Source organism: Pseudophryne corroboree, chromosome 1 (assembly GCF_028390025.1).
Source record: "Pseudophryne corroboree isolate aPseCor3 chromosome 1, aPseCor3.hap2, whole genome shotgun sequence".
Taxonomy (NCBI): domain Eukaryota; kingdom Metazoa; phylum Chordata; class Amphibia; order Anura; family Myobatrachidae; genus Pseudophryne; species Pseudophryne corroboree.
In genome coordinates this window covers 1,133,376,823-1,133,400,770 of record NC_086444.1, presented here as the reverse complement: position 1 = coordinate 1,133,400,770, position 23,948 = coordinate 1,133,376,823, and the positions used below count along the sequence as shown (strand labels likewise).

The following is a 23,948-nucleotide window of genomic DNA, read 5'->3' as shown; positions in this document are numbered from 1 at the left end:
TCGCCCCTCACGCACCTTCATTGCCGACGATCATTTGTCCAGCCACGATACACCTTCACCACAGCAGCAAACGAACCATTCACAAACTGCGCTGTGTCAGAAACACTGCCACCCCTGGCCCGAAACCGATAATCATCCCTTTTTCCAACTCTGATAAATCGCCCCTTTTACCCATGACGGCAACGAGTGATATGTGTGCAGACGGTCCATCTCACACCTTATATACCCACCAAGCCAGCGCATGACAAGTGACGTACTTCATGGACTACGCGCTGCCGACGTCAAATGTAGGTGGTCATAATAATGGCCCTCATTCCGAGTTGTTCGCTCGCAAGCTGCTTTTAGCAGCTTTGCACACGCTAAGCCGCCGCCTACTGGGAGTGAATCTTATAGCTTATCAAAATTGCGAACGAAAGATTAGCAAAATTGCGAATAGACACTTCTTAGCAGTTTCTGAGTAGCTCCAGACTTACTCGGCATCTGCGATCAGTTCAGTGCTTGTCGTTCCTGGTTTGACGTCACAAACATACCCAGCGTTCGCCCAGACACTCCTCCGTTTCTTCAGCCACTCCCGTGTTTTTCCCAGAAACGGTAGCGTTTTTTCGCACACACCCATAAAACGACCAGTTTCCGCCCAGAAACACCCACTTCCTGTCACTCACATTACGATCACCAGAACGAAGAAAAAACCTCGTAATGCCGTGAGTAAAATACCTAACTGCATAGCAAATTTACTTGGCGCAGTCGCACTGCGGACATTGCGCATGCACATTAGCGACTAATCGCTCCGTTGCGAGAAAAAAATACAGAGCGAACAACTCGGAATGACCACCAATGTGACCATGTATGTTACCTAATACTGTATTCCCAGGACTATGGTGTAATGAGTATGGCGTATTCTCTCTCTATATAGTGTATAAAATCTGCGTGATACCTGGTGACAGTGATGCAGGGCAATTCTCATGTTTTTGTGAGTCAATATAGGGACTGGCCAGAATGGGAAACTGACGCAGTTGGCTGGCTTGATAAATCATTGCAATATTTTGGAACCAGCATTCCCTGAATTTAAATGAAATACAGTTTGGAGTGCAATTTGGTGAGTGCAGAGCATGTGTGACTTTTTTTTCATTTATTTAAATGGTGTGTCCATATACCTCAGGTACCACAGATATTTGAGTAAGATGGATTAAAGCCTATTGTAGGAGACCATGCACTGTGTAATGATTAGCGAAGCCTACTGTATGTGGCTATGTGGTGACTGTCCACACCCCTACACTGAATGATAAACTCTGTCCACCATTGTTTATTGTTATAGCAATAAAACAAACATATGGAACTTGCCTTTCTTAACACAACAGATTTATTTAATAATTTTTAAAAGGTTTAAACATGCCAAGATACACTTTTATGTTTTCAAGCAGTCAACATTATGCAGATTGAACTTTAATCATTTATGCAAGTTAACCCTAGTATTCTTGAGGAAAAAAACATGCTTATTTCCTAAAAAAACAAACAGACAAAACAAGACAAAAAAAACAACAACCGAGAGATATTTGTTATACTTACTGCTGAAGTGCTCAAAATAAAACAAGGCCTGCACAGCCTCCGCAGAACCTGCTGAGCCTGTTCAGTTTCTTGCTCCTGGGTCCATCCAACTTGGTGGTAGAGCCTCAGAAACCCCACAGAACCAAAGTCAAACTGGTGTATTCTGCCATGATAGCTGCTCGGTCCTAATTATAGGCATAATAATTATGTGCACAGTGATTTTAAGTAGTATCACATGTCATACACGCTGGCCAAGAGGTGGCAGAATTGAAATTTCTATTTTGGCCTTTTTTGCTAAATTAACGCCTGTGTTTCATTGAGGTTTATGGAAAATACAGAGTTTGGTCATTGTTGTATTAATTTCTACATGTATTTGCATTTGTGATTGAAAGTATGATTCTTGACTTTACTCCAGCAGTTGCCTTTAGTAAATCTCCGTGTTTGAAAAACTGACCAAATTCGCCCGAGATTGCAAACTTGGAGCAACATGAGCCTTACTAAATCTACCCCTGGGTCTTGCAGCCATATTGTTTCCAGCAGAGATACATTAATGATGATGATGGTATTAGTTGTACTGTTTCCAGAGTTTTCTTTAGATAACAGCCATGTTGCTGCTGATACAACACTGAATTGAAGTTGCCCCATCAACCAATCGGCAGCTCTGTATAATTTTATAGTATGCAAATTATAGATGTTACTTCAGTGCTGATTGGTTGCCATGGGCACCTTTCCACTGGCTCACTTCTCTGCTCTTATCACTGCTTAGTAAATGTTCCTCTTAGTGAAGATTAAGAACTGCGTATTGACTGCCAGTGTTGAGGAGAAGCCACAAACGTCACTTCTAGATGCAGCAAAAACTGTGTTTATTGTATAACCTAATGGTGTTCCAAAAGCAATCACAATACATCAACTCTTCCAATGGTGGCTCTAGTTCCCTAATGGAGAACAGGAAAGACAGTACAATAGTGCATTATGTGGAATGGCGACGTATTCTTGTGAATAAATAGACTGCTGCCTATAAGGGCATTGTCTTGTAGTCATGGAGGAGAAAGGCATCTCGCAGTGGCTCCTGTATGTTACTCATCCATTAGTGCTATGTACAATATACGTACAATGATACCCTAACCCTGTATTTACAATATCCACACAAACGTTAAAAGGAAACATTATAACCAATTGTAAAACTATATTTGCAATTCGCCATATGAGCACAATATACATTTTACAGGTTTTGAAAGAGAATACAACTCATCATATACATGTCCAAAGGGCACGTAACGCCAGCCGATGAATATGTCCTTACGCAGAGCTTTTACCGTACTATGATATAGAAGAACAGAAAGGCAGGTACAAATATGGGCAGAGTAATATTAAACAATATGGTCATTATAGAATGGATTTGGCAAGTAAAGTGTGCAGCCCAATGCCAGACGGACATTCCTGCCTTACAGTACGCGAGACTCCTATACTCGCCATACTAGACAAGTGCACCTTCTGTAAGTCGTGCTGGCGATGGACAGGTCTATGGTCAATAATTCTGTTCTTATTACAGGATCTTTAAGCAGTTATGACTGAAAATACACAAATAAAGTTCTTATTTCCTTTGGTTTCACTGTGATCATAAAGTCCTCTATAGTCTTCATACGTTTCCTCTGATCTGCAAAATAAATATTGATTTCTTGTTAAAAAACAAGTAGCCCAACAACAAAGGCCTGACTCAGAAGCGCCCACAGCTGCCCGCCTGCGACACTTTGAAAATGCTGCTACAAACTCCTTCCCTTGTGTCATGCATGTGGACTGAGATGCCTACTTTCAGCGCCCGTACACGCTGGCATATCAGTTGGCGCTTCCTTAGATGCCAACAGCGGTCGCACCCAGGAGCAATTCTCAGTCAGAGTATGGCCAACTATGTGAGCATTTGTGTACACAACCACATTCACGGACATACCTGCAACACTCCCATAACAATGGCTATAAGATGGGCTATCTCCAAGCGTGCACTAAGACACCTCCCTGTCACTGCCCAGGAACGGCCGCTACATTTTCAGTACACTTCTCCCTGCATGTGCCTACGTCAGACATGGGCAGTGTATCCACCTCTCCATCAGGCCCATTAAAGGGGTAATTCCACCTAAAGCTGAATCTCCAGCCCCCAAAGTATACTTGCAGCACCAGGTGTTCAGGCTATCCAGCGAGTGCCTCTAGTGGCCCAATTATTTGCAGGAGCAACGAGGGGGGTGCAGAGTTTTGGGAAGGATTCTCTTTTCTCCTGCTGACTTGGTAATTTTGCAGACAGGCAGTACGTTGTTCACAAACAACATGGAGCCAGTAGGACGTTACATGACAGATGGAAGCAGCGGCAGCCAAAAATCTGTTGGGCGGTCCATATGCCAAACACCTGGTAAATAACTTTAGAGGTTGGTTCTTACTTTGAAAATTCAGTTTTGGGTGAAATCCTCACTTTTGAGTGAAACGGACCTTTATGGTATGCACCAATGCCTGTGTGCATTGCAACGGTAAATAATTATCTGGTTACGCTTTAATATAACAGTCTTTCTTTCCTTCGCCTAGGCAGATTATTGTCCTCTTTCATTAGGAAGAGCTGAGTGGATTGGGAAAGTCTAGCTGGAGTCAGGCACATGAATGCAGTCAATTACTATGTACTCATCTGCAAAAATAAGATTCTGTTTCACAGGAGAAGTTATTTAACAGAGTTGGAGAAGGTGCATTAAGGACACGCTCCTTTTCATGATGGGGTCACGTAGCACTTTCCTTCCCACAAGGGATTCCGTAGTTACTTTCACACAAACATTTCAGGGTTACCAAAGAGAAAACACACCTAGTACAGTTTTTTCTCTTCACAGGTACAGCTCGCTTAATAAGTGTGGTCTACATCACAGAAAATGTTTGTTTTCAGACATAGGCAACTTTAAACTGAGATAACTTGGTAACCTCTGACCAGCGAAACTGACAGACTTCCTGTAGAACTGGTTCTTATACCAGCTGAACTGATGAGCTTATTCATTTACAGAACCAAAGATAAAAGAATATCATAATTTAATGCAGCAATCCCAAGGATTTATATTAATATAACATTTCTCATCTGTTTTTATTCTTTTTGAGGCTGCTATTAATGATTTGCAATTTTACAGCTTATCCTAACGTAACATCGCATTCACAGTCAAAAGGCAAAAGCATTAGTGAGCACTGAGGCTTTGGAAAAACATCTTTGAGCTCTATCTGCACTGTGACTTCCTCCTCCTCTGCTTCTTCCAGCTTGCCTCACATGGCATGTGTAAGCTGTGTGAGCTGGTGTCTTAGCAGCAGACTGACTGTATATCTGGCCAAACTTGTTTTCCCTCCAGAGAGATTTTGAAAGCATGTAATTATTTGTGGGAGCATAGCTAATAACAATCAGAAGCATGCCTAAAAAGGGACTTCGGGGGGTATTTACCAAAACTTGGAGAAATAAAGCATCAACCAATCAGCTCCTGACATTTTTCAAACACCGCCTGTAACATGACAGTAAGAAGCTGATTGGTTGGTACTTTATCTATCTGCAACCTTTGATTAAAAACACAGCTTACTTAATCTCATTATTTGCAGATGATATGTTATCCTTGATGGGCCAAATAGCTGTAACCAAAAGTGTTCTGTTCCCTGTTATCTTATACACTCTAAATGATCCCAATGTTTCTGTCTTATTCCGATTCTTTCAAATGCACTTCTGCCTTTCAGCGCTTTTTATGGCGATGTAAAAACCTAGAATGGCGAGAAACTGCATGATTCTACCAAGGGGAAAAGAGGGCCTGGGAGTCCCTGATGAGTATGGGACTCAGTGTCGACACCTATTGGTCGGCAGTGGCTAAGTTGACACGAGCATTAGGTCGACGTAAACAAGGTCGACATGGAAAAAGGTCGACATGCGTTTTTCATGTTTTTTTGGTGTCGTTTTCTTCGTAAAGTGACCGGAAACCCAATTAGTGCACCGTGTCCGGCACAGGTAACCGTTCCCAATCGTAGTCCACGTGGATCGTAAAGTATGAAAAAGTTTTAAAAAAAATAAACAAAATGTGAAAACTCATGTCGACCTTTTTGCATGTCAACCTTGTTCATGTCGACCTAATGGTTGTGTTGACCTATTTCTAGTGTCAACCTATTCACTGTCGACCGACGGGTATCGACCACAGTGGTGTCGACCCAGAGTCCGGATACCGTCCCTGATATACATACCTATTCATAAGCTGCTGCCTTCAGATATATCTCAGACTGGTGCTTAAATTAATCTACTTTTACAAATCCTGTTGTGGAAGAAGCGCTGCTGCCTTACTGCACTTACCACCCTCTAAAATGGGGATCAGACGGAATTCATTTTTTTGGGATACCTACAGAGCATGGATAGTCATCCATAAACGTTTGGGATCTGACCTTTATATTTGCAAATGTATTCCTTTGTGGGGTATCCCTGACTTTGAGGCCTCCTTAACAATCGCCCTCTTTACTACATGGAAACAAAGGGGAATTGCTGCTATCCAAAATGTTTTTGACCCAGGCAGCGATATGTACTCGTTTCAACAAATTAGAGAAATATACTCCCTCCCTAACTCACATTTATTTCTATATCTACAGCTATGCCATTATATTACTAGCACGGTTTCACATGGTTCTTATGACTCACTATTGCATTTGGCCACCTCCATCTTTATTTACATTAGTATCTACCATAAAGTATAAATTAAGATACCTATATAGTGACCTACTGCCTTCAAATACAGAGATGATTTGGAAAAAAAAGTTTGGGATTCATGGACACGAGATTTCCCTGACTTTTTTATCACCATCTCGAGTTCTCAAACAAGTTCCTCATGATTTTAAAAGGGGTGGAGTCTACCCAAATGCAAGAAGTACACATAACATTTTTGTACAGCGCATGTCTCACAGTCTCTGTGGAGTCTATTCACACGGAAGCTCCGCCCACTTTCCTAAATGTTTATTCTCTTCTTCCACTTTTATACACAACTAGCTGAATACACGTGCTTCGCTACGGAGTTTCTAGTATTTCCGTGCATCTAACTTTAATTTTTAAGATCACCCACCCCCCAGCAAGACAGCAGCCAGCAGCACCTGGGGGGTGCAGACCAGAGTCGAAAGGGACGCCCGCTGCTGGGAACTTCCTGCGATCACCCCCTCCCCAAGCCGGACACAGCAGCCAGCGCTGGGTACACCGGCAGGGAAATATCTGCGTTACCCAGGAGCGGTGCCGCTGTGACCCTCGGTGTCAGTGTCCTGTACAGTGACAGTAGTAGTTATAGTGGCGGCGGCAGTGCCGGGGGGTGGTCACAGGGAGCAGCGACCCTGATGTGATTTATCATTGCTGCCGCTGTGTAGCTGGGGACGGAGCTGCATCGTGCTGCTGCAGATCAGTTGGCGGAAAGAGAGTAGCGGAGCAGAGGGAATTTTGTTAAACGTGGAGAGCCCGGACCAGGTAGATCTGTGTGAGAGTCTGTTGCCGTAGGTAAGCGTGGAATTAGCCGCAGCAGGGGTGCCCCATCCCCCACCCCCAGGTCCTGCACATACTGCCGACTGCTTTCATTGATTCATCACCTGAGCCGGGTGTAGTCTATGCGGGAGCTGTACTCCCAGGGGTCACTATGTAGTGGGCCTCTGGGCTATATACTTGTCAGTTTGATGCTTATAGCGCCAGCATAATTTGACACTAATGTCGGTTATTTTGGACATTTTCTTTTTCACCCGTTCTGCAGTGCTGCGACAGGAAAAAGAACCTCAAGGGACAGCAGGTACAATCCATACTGCAACATGACTACCCACCACAACTGCAAATAAACTCTAGGAAAAGCACTCAAACACTATGCGAATTGACTGATCTGCAGTATGATCCAGTTGTGCTGTTGTGCAGTATAATAATCTATTCCTCAGGATTCAGAAGCGCCCCTTCATAGCACTTTATTTTTTATCTGAATTGTTCACGATTACACCAATGGGACTTTCTGGTTCCCAATAAGTTCTAAGTCACAGCGTGATTAGTCTATATTGTCTCCTGAGTGTTCTCGAACCCTTTCTGCATATTCCCCGAATTCTCTAGAGTACGATTTATTTTCTTCTAAATCAGTTAGATGTTTATGGTTCCAAATAGGAGGTTGATCGGTGGGAAGTGATATTATTTACATCACAACTCAAAGTATTTTATGCCTTTAAGTACTTTGGGATGATTGAAATATTCCTAAGGAGAAATCTATAAAGTGTCATGCTAGAGTTATTACATATGCTGACTTTATCAGGAGACCTTTGCAAATGTTTTATTAGTCTGTTGTAACCATTTGTATATGTCAGGTTCTATGTGCCCACTTTTCAAAGAGTTTACAAAAAATATTAATAAAACATTAATTGTTAGATTTGATCTGAAAGTAATACATATCTTGTGTATTTCAGCTATCCTACATTAAGAAAGATTATTAGAATACTGATCTGCTTTTTTCCTTCATTTAAATTATATAATAGTTTCTAGCAACCCACATTACAGATAGGGAGGGGTGGTCAGAGGAACACATGGGAAGAGGCCAGAGAGCAGGGGGGGTCAGAAGCACATATGGGGAGAGGAGATCACGGGCACACATGGGGTGGTAGGAGGCAGAGGCACTCATGGGGAGGGGGGCAAGAGGTACACTTGGGGAGGCAGGGGCAGATGTACTCATGAGAAAGACTTGCCCATATTACTGAATACAAATTATTACTCATTATTCAATACAAATATTGTGTACTGTAGGTTTCAACCCACCTTTGCTCTTGGATCTAGAGGACTTCCATTTCCATCGTTCCATGGTGCTCAGGTCCCAGGTTCCGGTAAGAGAACGCTCATTCACTAACAACACAGTCCCGAGTCCTTTCAGGAGAGACTAACATGATATAGCATTTAGCAACTCATTTCCAGAATTTTCCATACTAATCAATGCAAACCGTCTGATTACATTAAGATGTACTCGATTAGAATACCAACATTTAATTGTAAAAAATCTGCCAGAGATAAAGGAATATCTACATTTACAACAATTTAAATCGTTTTTTTTTTTTTAAAGAAAATCAAATTAAAATTTGTTGCTGAAGCAGCTGCGTTCTAAGAAGCCGATCTGCTCATAGTGGAGGCCATACTCAGATCAAGAAACTTCACCTGCCATAGGGCTCACGCAAGTTTCAATGGTGCGTCTAAATACGCTAAATAAGTGGGCGTCTTGCTTGTTTAAAAATCAGACATGACATTGGCATAAAGACGCAGATGCGACAAAAGATGCAGCCATGGTGCCATTTGCATCCACCTTAGAATCAGGCCCACTATGTGAACCATCTCAAACACGTTAGAGATAGAAGTTATAAATTTTAGCTGTGTATAAATGCAAACGGCAGACATGAAACAAAAGTGAAACTGTGCGCTGCAGTGTTCAATGTTCAAATAAAGAAAATTACAAATCTAGAATTTCAAAAGATAATTTAAATAGTATGTACAAATATAAAGGTTTTAAAATGCAAAATTTTATTTTTGTTTGTGAACAAGTTCATGACCGTCACACTGGAGAGAAACACGATTTAATGTAAAAACGCGTTGGAAAAAATAGGATTTTAATTACCTACCGGTAAATCCTTTTCTCGTAGTCCGTAGAGGATGCTGGGGTCCACATTAGTACCATGGGGTATAGATGGTTCCATTAGGAGCCATGGGCACTTTAAGAGATCAATAGTGTGGGCTGGCTCCTCCCTCTATGCCCCTCCTACCAGACTCAGTCTAGAAACTGTGCCAGAGGAAACGGACATACTTCGAGAGAAGGAAATACACAGATAGTGGCGAGATTCACACCAGCTCACACGTACAACAAAAGGAAAGCCAAGCTAACCAACTTGGAACAATTCCGCAATGGCTGAACTAACAAACTGAACCCAGTAACCATGCAGGAATATGAAGCACTGGGCGGGCGCCCAGCATCCTCTACAGACTACGAGAAACAATTTACCGGTAGGTAATTAAAATCCTATTTTCTCTTACGTCCTAGAGGATGCTGGTGTCCACATTAGTACCATGGGGATGTACCAAAGCTCCCAGTACGGGAGGGAGAGTGCTGAGGTTCCATTAGAACAGATTGACCAAACTTTAGGTCCTCAGAGGCCAAAGTATCGCACTTGTAGAACTTAGCAAACGTGTTCGACCCTGACCAAGTAGCTGCTCGGCAAAGCTGAAGAGCCGAGGCACCCCGGGCAGCCACCCAGGAAGAACCCACTTTACGAGTAGAGTGGGCCTTAACAGATTTTGGACACTGCAAGCCTGCCATAGAATAAGCATGCTGGCTAGTGAACCTGATCCAGCGAGAAATTGTCTGCTTAGAAGCAGGACACCCAACCTTGTTGGGATCATAAAGGACAAACAGAGCGTATGACTTCTGTGACGAGAAGCTCTCTTCACATAGATTTTCAAAGCCCTCAACATCCAAGGACCTTGAGGTAATTGCGGAGTCAGTAGCCACTGGCACCACAATAGGTTGATTAATATGAAAGGCTGACACAACCTTTGGAAGAAACTGCTGACGCATTCTGAGCTCAGCTCTATCCTCATGGAAAATTAAATAGGGGCTCTTACAGACAACGCCCCCAATTCCGACACACGTCGAGCAGACGCCAACTGCAACAGAGTGACCGCCTTCCAAGTAAAAAAAACTTGACGTCCACGTCCTGTAAAGGCTCGAACCAATCCGATTGCAAGAACTGCAGCACCACATTTACATTCCAAGGTGCTGTAGGAGGCACAAAGGGTGGTTGAATATGCAGAACCCCCATCAAGAATGTCTGAACCTCAGGAAGAGCCGCCAATTGTTTCTGGAAGAAAATGGACAAGGCCGAAATCTGGACCTTTATGGAGCCCAAGCGTAGGCCTATATCCACACCTGCTTGCAGAAAGAGGAGAAACCGTCCAAGTTGAAACTCCACCGCAGGAAACTTCTTGGATTCACACCAAGACACACACTTTTTCCAAATTTGATGGTAATACTTTGACGTTACTCCCTTCCTAGCCTGTATCAGGATAGGAATTACCTTTTTTGGAATACCTTTCCGAGCTAAGATCTGGCGTTCAACCTCCATGCCGTCAAACATAGCAGCGGTAAGTCTTGATAGGCGAGCGGCCCCTGTTGCAGAAGGTCCTCGCGAAGAGGAAGAGGCCTCGGATCCTCCAGCAGTATTCCAGAAGATCCGCGTACCAAGCCCGTCTTGGCCAGTCCGGAGCAATGAGGATTGCCCGAACTCTTGTTCTTTTTATGAGCTTGAGAACCTTTGGGATGAGCGGAAGTGGAGGGAACACATACACCAACTGGAACGTCCATGGAGTGACTAGTGCATGCACCGCCACTGTGTGTGGGTCTCTCAACCTGGAACAGTACCTCCGAAGCTTCTTGTTGAGGCAAGAGGCCATCATGTCTATCAGATGTACCCCCCATCGGCTTGTCACCTCTGCGAACACCTCCGGATGGAGGCCCCATTCTCCTGGATGGAGTTCGTGTCTCTTGAGGAAGTCCGCTTCCCAGTTGTCCACTCCCGGAATGAAGATTGCTGACAGCGCCATCGCGTGCTTTTCTGCCCAGAGGAGGATTCTTGTCACAGATCGGTCCATGTTTATCTTGACCTTTAATAGGATTAACTGAGACTGAGCAGTTGGACTTAATCCCCTGCTGTATTGTTCTCTGTATTATATTGCAGCTGAGAACAATAGATGAACGGTTTATGTTAATAAACCATGTTGAGCCTAGGCGCAGCAAACTAGCCAAGATAACCATGGACCCATCTGTACCTCTGACATTGCAGCTCTGCTCTTCGTTCCGCCCTGTCTGTTTATGTAGGTCACAACTGTGACGTTGTCCGACTGAACCTAAATGGCTTGATTTTGCAGAAGATGTGCTGCTTGTAGAAGGCTGTTGTAAATGGCACATAGTTCCAGAACGTTTATTGGAAGGAGCGATTCCTGACTGGACCACATTCCTTGGAAGATTTCTCCTTGGGTGACTGCTCCCCAACCTCTGAGGCTTGCATCCGTGGTTAGGAGGATCCAATTCAGAATCCCGAACCTGCGGCCTTCGAGTAGGTGAGACGTTTGTAGCCACCAGAGGAGCGAAATTCTGGCTTTCGGGGACAGGCATATCTACTGGTGGATGTGAAGGTGTGATCCCAACCATTTTTCCAGGAGATCCAATTGGAAGAACCTCGCATGGAACCTTCAGTACTGAAGAGCCTCGTAGGGGGCAACCACCTTCCCCAGAAGACAAATGCACTGATGAACCGATACCCAGGCCAGTTTCAGGAGTTCCCGGACCATTGATTGGATCACCAACGCTTTCTCCACCGGTAGAAACACCCTCTGTACTTCTGTATCGAGTATCATTCCCAGGAAGGGCAGTCTCCTTGTCGGCTCCAAATGCGACTTTGGAAGATTCAGGATCCACCCATGATCCTGGAGTAGACGAATTGAGAGAGCAATACCCTGCAACAACTTCTCCTTGGAAAATGCTTTTATCAGCAGATTGTCCAAGTCTGGAATTATGTTCACACCCTGTTTTTGGAGGAGTAGCATCATCTCCGCCATGACCTTGGTGAATACCCTTGGTGCTGTGGAGAGGCCAAATGGCAGTGCTTGGAACAGATAGTGACAGTCCAGAAGCGCAAATCTGAGATAAGCCTGGTGAGGCGGCCAGATCGGAATGTGAAGGTATGCATCCTTGGTATCCAGGGATACCAGGAATTCCCCCTCCTCCAGACCTGAGATTTTGAATTTGAATTCCCTCAAGTAGGGGTTCAATGACTTTAGGTTTAATATCTGCCTTACCGAACCGTCCGGTTTCGGTACCACAAACAGGTTTGAGTAATAACCCTTGTTGTAGGTGGAGTGGAACAGGAACAATGACATTTGTTTGAAACAATTTTTGAATTGCTTCCTGTAGGACAGCGCCGTCTGTCAGCGAAACTGATAAGCCTGATTTGAAGAATCTGTGAGGTGGGAGTTGTTTAAACTCTAGTCTGTATCCCTGGGCCACGATATCCTTTACCCAGGAGTCTAGGCATGATGACGCCCAAACGTGACTGAAGACTTTTAGTCTTGCTCCCACCTGCCCGACCTCCAGGTAGGGAGGTCCATCGTCATGCTGAAGATTTTGAGGAAGCAGAACCTGGCTTCTGTTCCTGGGAACCTGATGACGCAGGTTTTTGGGACTTTCCCTGACCTCCTCTAAAGAAGGTGGGAGGGGGTTTCGATTTCTTAAATTTTGCGGTCCGAAAGGACTGCAGTGTAGGCGACGGAAAAGACTTCCTAGCCGGTGGTGTTGCTGAGGGAAGAAAAGTGGACTTACCCGCAGTTGCTGTGGAGATCCATGCATCCAAAGCATCCCTAAACAGAGCCTGACCTGTGAAGGGTAGGTTCTCCACACTTCTCTTGGATTCCGCATCCGCAGTCAATTGGCGTAGCCAGAGTCCTCTGCACGCAGAGACCGCCATAGCAGTAACCTGTGCATTCAGCATGCCAAGGTCCTTCTTGGCCTCCACCATGAACCCTGCAGAATCCTGTATGTGACTTAAGAATCAATGTCACTTCTATCCATAGTATCTAAGTCTTCTAGCAATGTGCCTGACCATTTTACTATGGTTTAGAAATCCACGCACAAGCAATAGTGGGCCGTAAAGCAACCCCATTAGCTGTGTATAGTGATTCGAGTGTATTCTCAATCTTGCGTTCAGCCGGTTCTTTTAAAGCGGTTGAACCAGGAACAGGTAAAACCACCTTTTTTGACAACTTCAATACAGATGCGTCAATAATAGGGGGGTTTTCCCACTTTTTTCTATTCTCTTCAGGAAAAGGGATCTGGAATTTTTTTTTCTGGGTTTTCCCAGGATTTTTCAAACAAAGAGTTTAACTCCATGGAAGCCGGAAAGGTAAGCGAGGATTTCTTACTTTCTGTAAAATAAGATTCCTCCACCTGTTCAGGTACGTTCTCAGAAATGTGTAAAACATCCCTAATGGCTTCAATCATTAGTTGCACCCCTTTTGCAAGGGATGCATCCCCTCCCTGCATGTCCCCATCACTGTCCCCTGTATCAGAGTTGGTATCAGTGTCAGCTTGCATTATCTGGGCAAGTGTACGCTTTTGTGGGTATGTAGGTGGGGTTTTGATGAAGTATTGGGGGCCAAATACTGTAACCCCCCCACAGATTTCCTCAAAAACTGGTCTCTTTCTCAGTATATGACATCCTTGTAGAAATCTGGGATATCATTCTCATTAAAGAATCCACCCATGGGGGTTCGGATTCAGAAGGCTGAGACAGTATATTGCAGTCCTGAGTACATGGGATAGACTCCTAGGGAGAAGATAAACACTCTGCAGCACAGGACGCAGAGTTCTTAGACATGGTAATGTGGGATATACACACACTCAGGAAAATGTCAGATACAGTTTCCCCCCTGAGTACCTTCAGAGAGTCACAGAGTCTAAGGAGCCAAACACACAGCGCCCTTTGGAGCAGTTATTATGAGAAAAGCCCGGCGCTGAGAAACCAACCTTAATAGGTTGATTATTACTAACACTTCACTCCCCCCTGTCTATAACACCCTGGTATCACAGTAACAGTTATGTGGAGGGTCAGCGCTCCCTGTCAGCATTTCTTCTGTGTCTGCAGGGAGGAAAATGGCGCTGGTGAGTGCTGGATCCGCTCTGAGGAGAAGCCAAGCGCCTACACGAAGAGTTGCTGAGCCTTCCTGGAGCACAGCCTGTCAGAGCTGCGCTCCCACCCTTGTCCCACCATACCCACCGGCGACCCGCTAACCGGGACGCCGGCGCTGTACTCACCACTCTTCTTACTTCTGGCTCTGTTAGGCGGTGGCGGCCGTGCTGCGGAAGTGAGCGGTCGCCTCGTAGGCTTGTGATCATCACCCTCAGGAGCTCAGTGTCCTGTCAGCGGAGATAGAGAACCATTAACTTCTAGAGTTGGTTCCTACTCCTCCCCTAAGTCCCATGAAGCAGGAAGGCTGTTGCCAGCAGCCTTCCTGTACCTAAAGATCTAATTAAAATAAAAAAACAAAGAAAACTCCTAAGAGCTCCCCTAGCTGTGACCGGCTCCTCCGAGCACATTTTCTAAACAGATTCTGGTAGGAGGGGCATAGAGGGAGGAGCCAGCCCACACTATTGATGTCTTAAAGTGCCCATGGCTCCTAATGGACCCGTCTATACCCCATGGTACTAATGTGGGCCCCAGCAAACTTTAGGACGTAAGAGAAAGAAAGTTTTTTTTGTTTGTTTTTTTTAGCTTACACTGTTTTTATTTTTGGTTCAAACCAGTTATTTTTGCATTATTGTTTTAATGAAAAAAAATGCAATCCTGCTTATTATATTAATACTGTGAAATATTGCTATGTATTAGAAACCTTAATAAATGATGTTTTAATGCTTTCTAACATTATCAAAAGTTATTAAGCTTTGATATGATTTATTTTGCATTTTCTAATAAAAAATTTTTTACTGCTTATTATTCCTATTACATCTGAATATATGTAGATAAATTAAACATACAAAGTACACTCAGACACATCTCAATAGGACTGAAGTTTTGAATTGAAAAAGACATGAAGCAGATGAAACCATGAGCTGCTTATCGGTGTATTGCTTCTTTAATGTGTTGGAGTTGTTTACACTTTAAGATTGAAAATGTTAGTTGTGATTTTCTCCTGTCCTATAGGATTGTTAGGGGAGGAGTTTGTGGAGTCTTAGCTGATGCTAGACAGATTTAGTACCTCTCTGAACTGGTTCGCCCTCCCTATATCTCTGTTGTGTGTTTGAGCTTACTGCATTAGTTCAGCTCACTCAAATGAAGACCACAAGCTACAAGAATATATAATAATACCAAGGGGATACCCTTGTTATAGGCTTTTTTAAATAAAAAAAATTTGGTTAAACCAAGGAGATTTAAACCAGCCAACCCTGATTTAAAACCTGTTCTAAATGATCAAGTGTCTCAAATTATAACTACGGTATATTGCGATCATTTTAAGACCCTTTCTAAAAAGACACAAGTAAAAAGTTACCTATAGTAATAACCAATAGAAAGTTGAAGATTTTCCTAAAATGACCCACATGTTCCCATTATAGCACATACACAGGTCAAGAAATAAGGGCTGATGAAATGTAGTATTTTTTTTTAAATGCTCCTATTAAAGGGTGTTAAATCTCTCACCCACATATGTGGTGCAAAGATTATAAGACTGCTTTAAAGTCTTACTGTACTTGCAAGGCACAAATATGATGATGTTCTAAGTGACCAGAACCACAAACCACCTGTGAGTAACAGTCATTATGAAGTCATACTGCTGTGGTGAGAGCCTCACTCGCTACAGAGCTGACAGAGGATATGCTGGTGCTAAATTTGCAATAAAGATATGTTGAGCCCACCGTTTAAAAACATTGCAGTATGGTCATTTGTGGCAAAGGCAAGATTTCTGCAGGGGGTTTCCAAATACTTAATTTAGGGACAAAACAAAGAAAAACTGTTGCAATAAGCCTAAAACAGACACTTTTTTTTATAGTTAAAGTGTTTTACATACTGTGCAAAATTTTACCTGTACTGTAGTTTGCTGCATTGAGGTGTGTACAGTACATTCAGAACTGTGGAAAGTATGCACTAAGATACATTCACCGTAGAGATGGTAGCTCTTGATGCACCCACCAAGTGGGGGGGAGGGTGAAGAGTGGCAGTTGAAAACCAAAGCAATGTGCTGGAGAAAACCATGGATTGTGAGGACAGGGTGTAGCAGCTGGAGAGTAGCAGGGTGAGAGGGAGCTGGAGAGAACAGGGTGGCGGGGGAGGGAGTGCAGCATTAATGAAATAACAGGAAGGGGCCGTCGCCAAGGGGCTGCCACACATATAGCTACATCACCAAGGCATATGAATACTAGGGTTTCAGTGTGACAAAATGTGAAATGGGGACACTATGGCGTGTTTAATACTGGGAGTATTTTAATAACACCACCATAAATTTATCCTAAGTCATGCTCACTCTAAAAATGTGCGTACACGTGTTTAGGGCAGACTAGATCGTCCAAGTGGATCTTATATGCCGTCAAATTCTATGTTTCTAACATCTAAGTATTATATTAATACAATAGAATATATTAATACACAACAAATCTATATACTTGTTGAGTCTCCCAAATCTGGTATTCTAAAAACCAACGTTTTTTCTCTTACCCAAGATGGCAGCAGGGTACAGGAACTGCAGGTCCATGGAGGCATAAAAAGAGCTCAGGGCAGCTGTGACAGAGCCACCAACTACCCCATAGAGATAGAGCACATTGTGCAGGCTTCAGGCAACCAGCATCGGAGCCAAGACCCACAACAAGGAGACAGCATTGCAACCTCTAGAGAGTGTGGAGAGGCAAGATATGGGAGACTCAACCTGTAGCTATTGCTATGAATTGAAGATTGGGGAAGAGTCTGATGAGGAAGGGTAGTGAGTGGGAAGCAACATGTGAGAGGGAAGCAACATGGGAGAAGTTTTGGAAGGGGAAAATGAGAGGCGGTTATTATAGAGGAGATACAGGTCAGAAGCACATTGAAGCGCACGAGAGGGCATCTTCCCCTAGTGATGAGGGCAGATGTACGATTGTTACAAGTAATGGGGGTTTAGGAGACTAGTGTACCTTTTATTTGAACTTAAAATTGAAGTGTAGGGATTTGCGGACCAGTAGATGTGGATGCGAGGAGATAGAGCAGTCTCATTGCATCATTTAGGACAAAAAAAGATGGGAGAGGGGGAAGCTAGTCAGCAGCAGTAGATAAAATGTTTTGGTAATGTCCTGAGTGGGAAAGTGGCATACTCTTGCAATTCAGCAAGAAACCTGATGTGTGAGGCTGAGCCTGGAATTGAGACTGTCACCAAGGCAGTGGCTTGGGGAACAAGATAGAATGTGATGTTGTGAATTGTGAGGGAGCCTAGAGGAATGGTATAGTGAGGAGAGGGGAAAATTAACTTCATTTTGAATACTTGCTATATTATGAATAAAGAATACAGGTGGCCACCGGGATCATGAACGACTTTTTTGTGTGTTGCACAGTCGGTAGCACATATTCCTAATGCCTCACATTGTGCCCTGTGAGCCAACAAAGACTGCTCCATCTGTATGAGCACATACCTTGATATTTACAGTGGCTGGTTTGGAGAGGACAGGGTCTTCATCAGTCTCATACAGGTGCTGGATCCTTAGCAGCACACGGTGAAAATCTGCATCACCCGGTCTTTTACCTGGGATTACCCATAAAAACGGCATGACTTAATTTCCAATCATCACGTCACACTAATCTCCACTTGTTTAATGACTGCAGAAGTCATCAGAGCAGCGCATTTATAATTTTAGTAACAACAATGAAGCCAAGGTAAAACATTTCAAATTGAGCTCGGAATATTAACTTTTACAGATGTGTCCTCGTTCAACTAGCCTCAATGTGCCCATGCGGCGCAAATTGCCTGGTGTAAGTGAGCTGCGCAGACCGATGTAGCGACTTTTTTGCTGGGATGTGCATCTTAATCGCTTCACAAGACTGCACGGATTAATCTAATATGTGATAACTGTATAACTGTGTGCGACGGAGTCTGAATCACATTGCAATCAAGACGTACATTTCAGCGAAAAAGGCTCTCTGCGTGAAAAAATGTTTGGCGCGATTGCAGCAATAGCATATAAGGGCCCATCTGTGGTTTATCTGCTTACTACAAGAACATAAAAAGGAAATGATACCATTAAGATTCTAAGCACAGTGCCCTGTTAAATACTTGTCTTACCTCTGTGTAGATTGTGCATATGTTCTGTGTGGTTTGAAGAATACCTCCAGCCAGGTATACTTAGGATCTGAAGGTGAAGATTGGGGGGTAAAATAATCGGGACATCACCCACTTTATTTTCAGCTTTTCCGTTTCCTGTCAGAGAGCAATGAATACAAAACGCATTAAATTAGGCATCTAGGTGCAAGGTAAATAAAACGAAGGTAGAACACCACAGCAAGTGTTCTTAGAAATTATATTTTAAACGCTAAATAAGCCAACTGCTACAATAGGCTATACAGTATAGGGCTCCATTTAACAATGAGTCATTGGGAAACTACGGCTCTTACCGCTGCTTTTGTAGAAATTATTACGCCATCTATAGGTGGCAATATCGGTACAATCAATCCCACAGGATTGAAACACTATGTGCGTGCACAGACAGGGGCATGAGAATAACCAGTAACACAGTAGGCATCAGGACAGAGGGAGACACCACTGGATCTTGCCGGACAGGTAAGTAATGTTAAATACCAGTGGTATAACAGTAAGTATCACCGCAAAATGCAGGGATACTAAACTAAATATACCACAGGCAACTAGTATCATTGTTACATAGTATGTCACACTCACAAAAAGGTGACTACTGTATGTACTTGTAAAATGTAGACATTAATACATAATCCAAAAGCCATTAAACGTAGCGGCGTTACATAAGTACATGCATAGTTACAGCATTGAGCTAGACATGAAGCGCACACCAAGTTAACTTAGACATAAAGAGCGATACAAAGGAGGGAATTCAATTGGGCGCAAAGTTTTCACAGCAAAAAAACCTGATGCAAAAGAACGTGTCCCAATAGCTGGATCAAGAAGACAGCCTTCAGAAGGCGAGTAATAACGGACTAATTAAGCTAATTGGAAACTTCCAATTGCTTCATTACTCAGAGGGGTTCCTGCCAGGTTGCCAGAGTAAGCCCTGCTGATTTTTTCCTAAAAATAAAGATTTTAGGAAAAATCAGACTTGCTCTTGGGATGCGCGATATAAGACATGGTGATTGATATAGAAATCACTGCATCTCATTTTCTCTCCTGCAATTGAATAGGAAAACCCTGCAAGGGGGGGGGGGGGGGGTGCGGGGGTTCAAATCTCCAGCGCACAATTAAATTCCCCCTCAGCCTGTGAAAATCATGGTAATCATTTGATATGCGTCCACCACCCAGCAGTGCAAGGTAAACAACTTAAACATGATCTATAATAAAATAATAACATGAAGTCATATACTGTACATGGGGAAAAGAAAGGTCAGCTTGATTTTACAATTAAATTATTAAAATATTAACAAAATTATGGGGCAAGAGGGCGAAAAGAATAGATAAGGTATGGCGTCAATGAAAGAACGGTCTAACTAAGCAAAAACACCATCTGCACCAACTCCTCATAGGCCTAGATGGGAGGCCAACTGCCAACCCATTCCCACGACGCAAGGTATCTGTATCCACCTTTCCCCACCAATGACACAACAGAAAAAGGCCCACCTGGACTATGGTGCCGCTGACCCCAGTAGGATAGAATCAGCCTAACCCAAGTATTGGTGACAAGAGCATTCAAGTTCTAAAATCAGATAGCCACTGCTACTGTTCTTTCCTACCACGGGATAATGCAGACACCAAACTGACAAGAAACCCAAGGGAGGGTTGGTGGGAACTTTCGCAGCCGAAGATGTTAAAACCAAAATGTCTAGTACACTACAAATATAAAATGGCTCCGATAACCCTAAACCACATCTATAGGCTGACCTCCCCTAAGCTCCACCTACCAAGCTCACAAACCATTGAAGAGGAGAGGATGAAGGTTTTATGTAACAATTTTCTGAATTTTTTTTTTAGTTTTTTTTAAAATGGATGAAGGTGGTATGACCTAGGGATCATAGTAACAATGTTATTTTAAATGTTGGTTGTCCGTTTACTGTTATACAGTATTTTGTGTATAAAAGTGCTGTCTAATTCGGAAGTTCTAACACTTTATATTTAACTGTGAATATCTCTGTTTCTTTTAAGCGTAACATAACACCTTCACCCACTCACCTCTTCAGTTGTAACCCTTATCTGTCCAGTGGCAGCCGCAGCCACATACACGGACTTTAATTTCCTACATGGACATGAAATGCATTCCGTCCATCTATGTACACAATATATTTGGCATTCAAAGCATAGCGCAGGCTAGCACTGAGGCAGGATTCTATCTAGACAGATTATTTTGCTCTTGTTAGTGCTCATTACTGTAGGATAAAGGTTCATAAGTATTGTAATGTGTCACAGGAAAGCATAAATAAATTATATCGTTAGCGATGCCATGTTGCTAAATGCAGCATAGCATGTTAGATCGTGCTGTCGTACCACTGCATTATGCAGTGTGTATGGGTGGCACGATATGTCAGCTCGGATATCGGTCGGCAACACATCGCACTGATGTGTATCCGGCCTAAGTGTTTAAGAAGAAAATCACATTTTCTCAGGGACATAGCAGCAGTTTATTATTATCCTTAAGGAAATTTTCATGATTAAAATGGATAACGGACATTCCCAATGACTTATAATGTTTATTATGTAAGTAACAACACAGAGAATAAATCGTTTCCTAGAATCTATCTTGCACTTTGGATTAATAAAAAGTGTAAGAAGTTACCTGTTAGCGGAGTAAACATCACCAGTGGTCTATGCTCCAGGAAAAGCCCAAATCTCTGGTACAGAGAACCTGTGGCCTCTTTTGATCCCATCATGAGCCAGGTGGTTGGCCGGACAACGGAGGTATCATTCAATGTAAGATTGTAGTTCAGGTCCCATTCCATGTTATTCCACAGTCTTCTATGCAGCATGATCTAAGTAATAAGCATATTAACCACAACAAAACTACACCTACTGTTAGTAATGTGACAAAATGGGGTACTCTGGCCATGTCATTAATGATCAATCCTTTGTCTCTGCCCCATTCGCATCATTCCAGTCAAAGGTACGTGATTACATGTTCTCCAAAGTATGCCATGCTTAACACTAATCCATTTACCAGTATCTAAAATGTTCACCTCCAAAAGGACTTCTCATAGGACAGTAGGACTAAAGTGTTACATACACCCATTATCTTATACTGGCCCTCTGTGTTTTTTCCTTATTCTACCGGCTCTCCATCCCAGCAGCTACATTGGAGTCCAGAGAGGGATTCCCTCATTATAACCCTGGCCGGCAAATCGTAGGGCAACTCTTTCGGTGCCAAACTGAGTTGACCCATGTTATGACCACTGGAATTTCAGAAGAGTTAAAAACCATGTTAGGGGAGAACTAAGAAGGTTTTGGGTAAGTCTAGGCTAGGGAAATCATGGTTCCGGTCTGACTGATTTACACGAGATGAAACAACACACAACAGATTACGTAGGTTGTGAGGTAGCAAAAGGTTTGAGACTAGGGCCTTGTGCTATCCCTTCTTACCGATAGTGTGGGGGTAAAACAAATCCAGGGACATATATCAGCCTGACACAACACTAGACTGCGGTTTTACGCCCTTTGCAAGTTTGAGTTCCATGCCTAAAAGTTAGTTAATACTATTGCGCAAGCCGCCGGTATCCCGCTGTCCGAATCCCGGCGTCGGTCTCCTGACCGCCGGGATCCCGACAACTTGGATATCATACGGATCCTCTAATTTGTATTTGTTTGAATTTGCCTTATATGTTAGCTGGGACTTTTATTAACTTAGTGAAATTCCCAGGTACCCAAAACAACTGAGGGGAAACCAAAAGAAATTGAGGATAGTCCCTGCCCTTTGGTATCATTACATATCGCACAATGTTTCAGACAATATTTTTTTATTATCAAAGTCTTGCGATACCTCTATTTCGCCGCTGTCCTGACTGGAGACCCCATGTGACCGCTCAGCCAGGATGATGAGTCGCATCTGCTCATCTTCTATATAAGATGTACGAACCATTGGATAGTAGTTCTAGGAGAGAAAAACGTGTTAGGCCTTACTATATTCGCCCAAATCCAGCAGTTGTGACAGACTACAATGATCATTTGTAAGAAGCAGAAGTCGGTGCCCATGATGACCAGAGAGGGCAAATAAGTGGTAACTCTCAGTTCTAGCAGCGATATTGTCATCAATGATTTGGGTTCTGCTTAAGAAAACCATTGTCTACATTAATAGTGTAACCAAGAAATAAGCCATGGGTGCTCCTTGTGTGTGTTATGGCAAAAGTGGAACAAGATTTGGTACTGTAAAATGCGAAAATGAGATTGCAGTTCTCAATGTGTGTGTGTGTGTGTGTGTGTGTGTGTGTGTGTGTGTGTAGATGTGTCCTCTTACATCTTTGATCCGTGCGCTACAAGTCGCATTACACATAACGCGTGGGTGCCGTGTGACTCGGTAGCACAGAACGTCTTAATGCATTTTTTCACGGAAAACACTGTAACATGGCATTTTGGATGCAGATACGGCCACAGTTACACAGAGAATATAGGCAAAATGCATATAGTTTTAATCAGCAGAAGCTGCTACTGCGTCATGTTACATTACTTTGCGTCCAAGATGCATTTTCGCATAAAAAAACACAATAAAAGATGCTATATGTATATTGTGGCAGTAGAAGGGTAAATTGCACAAATGAGACATGCTTTCTGTGTGCAGCAGGAGGGATCCGCCCACACAGGGAAAAGAAAAGACAGGTGTGAGTACACCCAATTGCTTTAATGGACAGTCAGTCAGGACAGACTGGCCTGTGTATCCTGCTCAACTGGTGTTGGAAAGCCAGTCAGAGCTCAGTATGCTAGGAAGCTACTGAGGACCAGGAGACCTGAGCCTATACCTGATGGAGACAGGGAAGGCCACCAAACTCAGGGACTGAGCTACATATGGTTGAGAAGAAGACAGGCCAATGAGCTTTGAATGTGAGTAGGCCAGGAGGCAAGTCTAGACCTGCATGTGGCAGGGTGGGCTACCAGGCTCTGTTTGTGAGTAGCAGTGGCAGCCAAGCCAGGCTGGAGCAAATAAGCAGGCAGAGACTTTGAGAGGATTTGTATGCAGACTAGCTTCCCAAGGATAGTCAAGACGAAGAAGTGAGTCAGTGTACTGAATGGGGGCTAGGCGTTTGTTGTTTTGTTTCATTTATGCTGCCAGTACCAAGCACCAATTAAATTTACACAAAGCTGTGTTTTTGGATCCTGATTGAGCAACTAGACCCTACACCAGTATATCCCTCTATCCAGCTAATTACCCCATATCACAATATAATATACATGCACAAAAAGACTTTTGCTATCTGCGCTTACAATAATATACTATAAATCTGTGTTTATCTAGCAGATAAAAGCATGGGGGTTTTAGTACATATTTTGATCAAAACATTTAACTTGCAGCCCATCGTTAAGGAACTCCAAACCTCTGCAAGCCCGTACACTACCATATATGCCCAGCACACCATTACATTGAAGTTAAATGCACTCAGATGCAGAGGGTAACATCTATACAGGGGCTGCCATGTGAGTGACCCCAACTAGGCCTTTCATA

The 23,948-nt window shown here is 43.3% G+C and overlaps 1 protein-coding gene across 2 annotated transcripts in view; it reads right to left on the bottom strand.

Annotated features, from left to right (window-relative positions):
* Window positions 1–1,342: 1,342 nt before the first annotated feature.
* MAN2B2 (mannosidase alpha class 2B member 2) overlaps window positions 1,343–23,948 on the bottom strand; it is a 144,286-nt gene continuing 121,680 nt past the window's right edge. For both annotated transcript variants that reach the window (XM_063923658.1, XM_063923650.1), the window contains exons 14-19: window positions 22,275–22,385; window positions 21,081–21,273; window positions 18,413–18,547; window positions 17,766–17,875; window positions 8,342–8,459; window positions 1,343–3,202 (exon numbers count right to left, since the gene is read on the bottom strand). In XM_063923658.1, coding sequence (XP_063779728.1) covers window positions 3,111–3,202; window positions 8,342–8,459; window positions 17,766–17,875; window positions 18,413–18,547; window positions 21,081–21,273; window positions 22,275–22,385 — 759 coding nt within the window. In that variant the 3' untranslated portion in view covers window positions 1,343–3,110. The remainder of the gene's footprint in view (window positions 3,203–8,341; window positions 8,460–17,765; window positions 17,876–18,412; window positions 18,548–21,080; window positions 21,274–22,274; window positions 22,386–23,948) is intronic.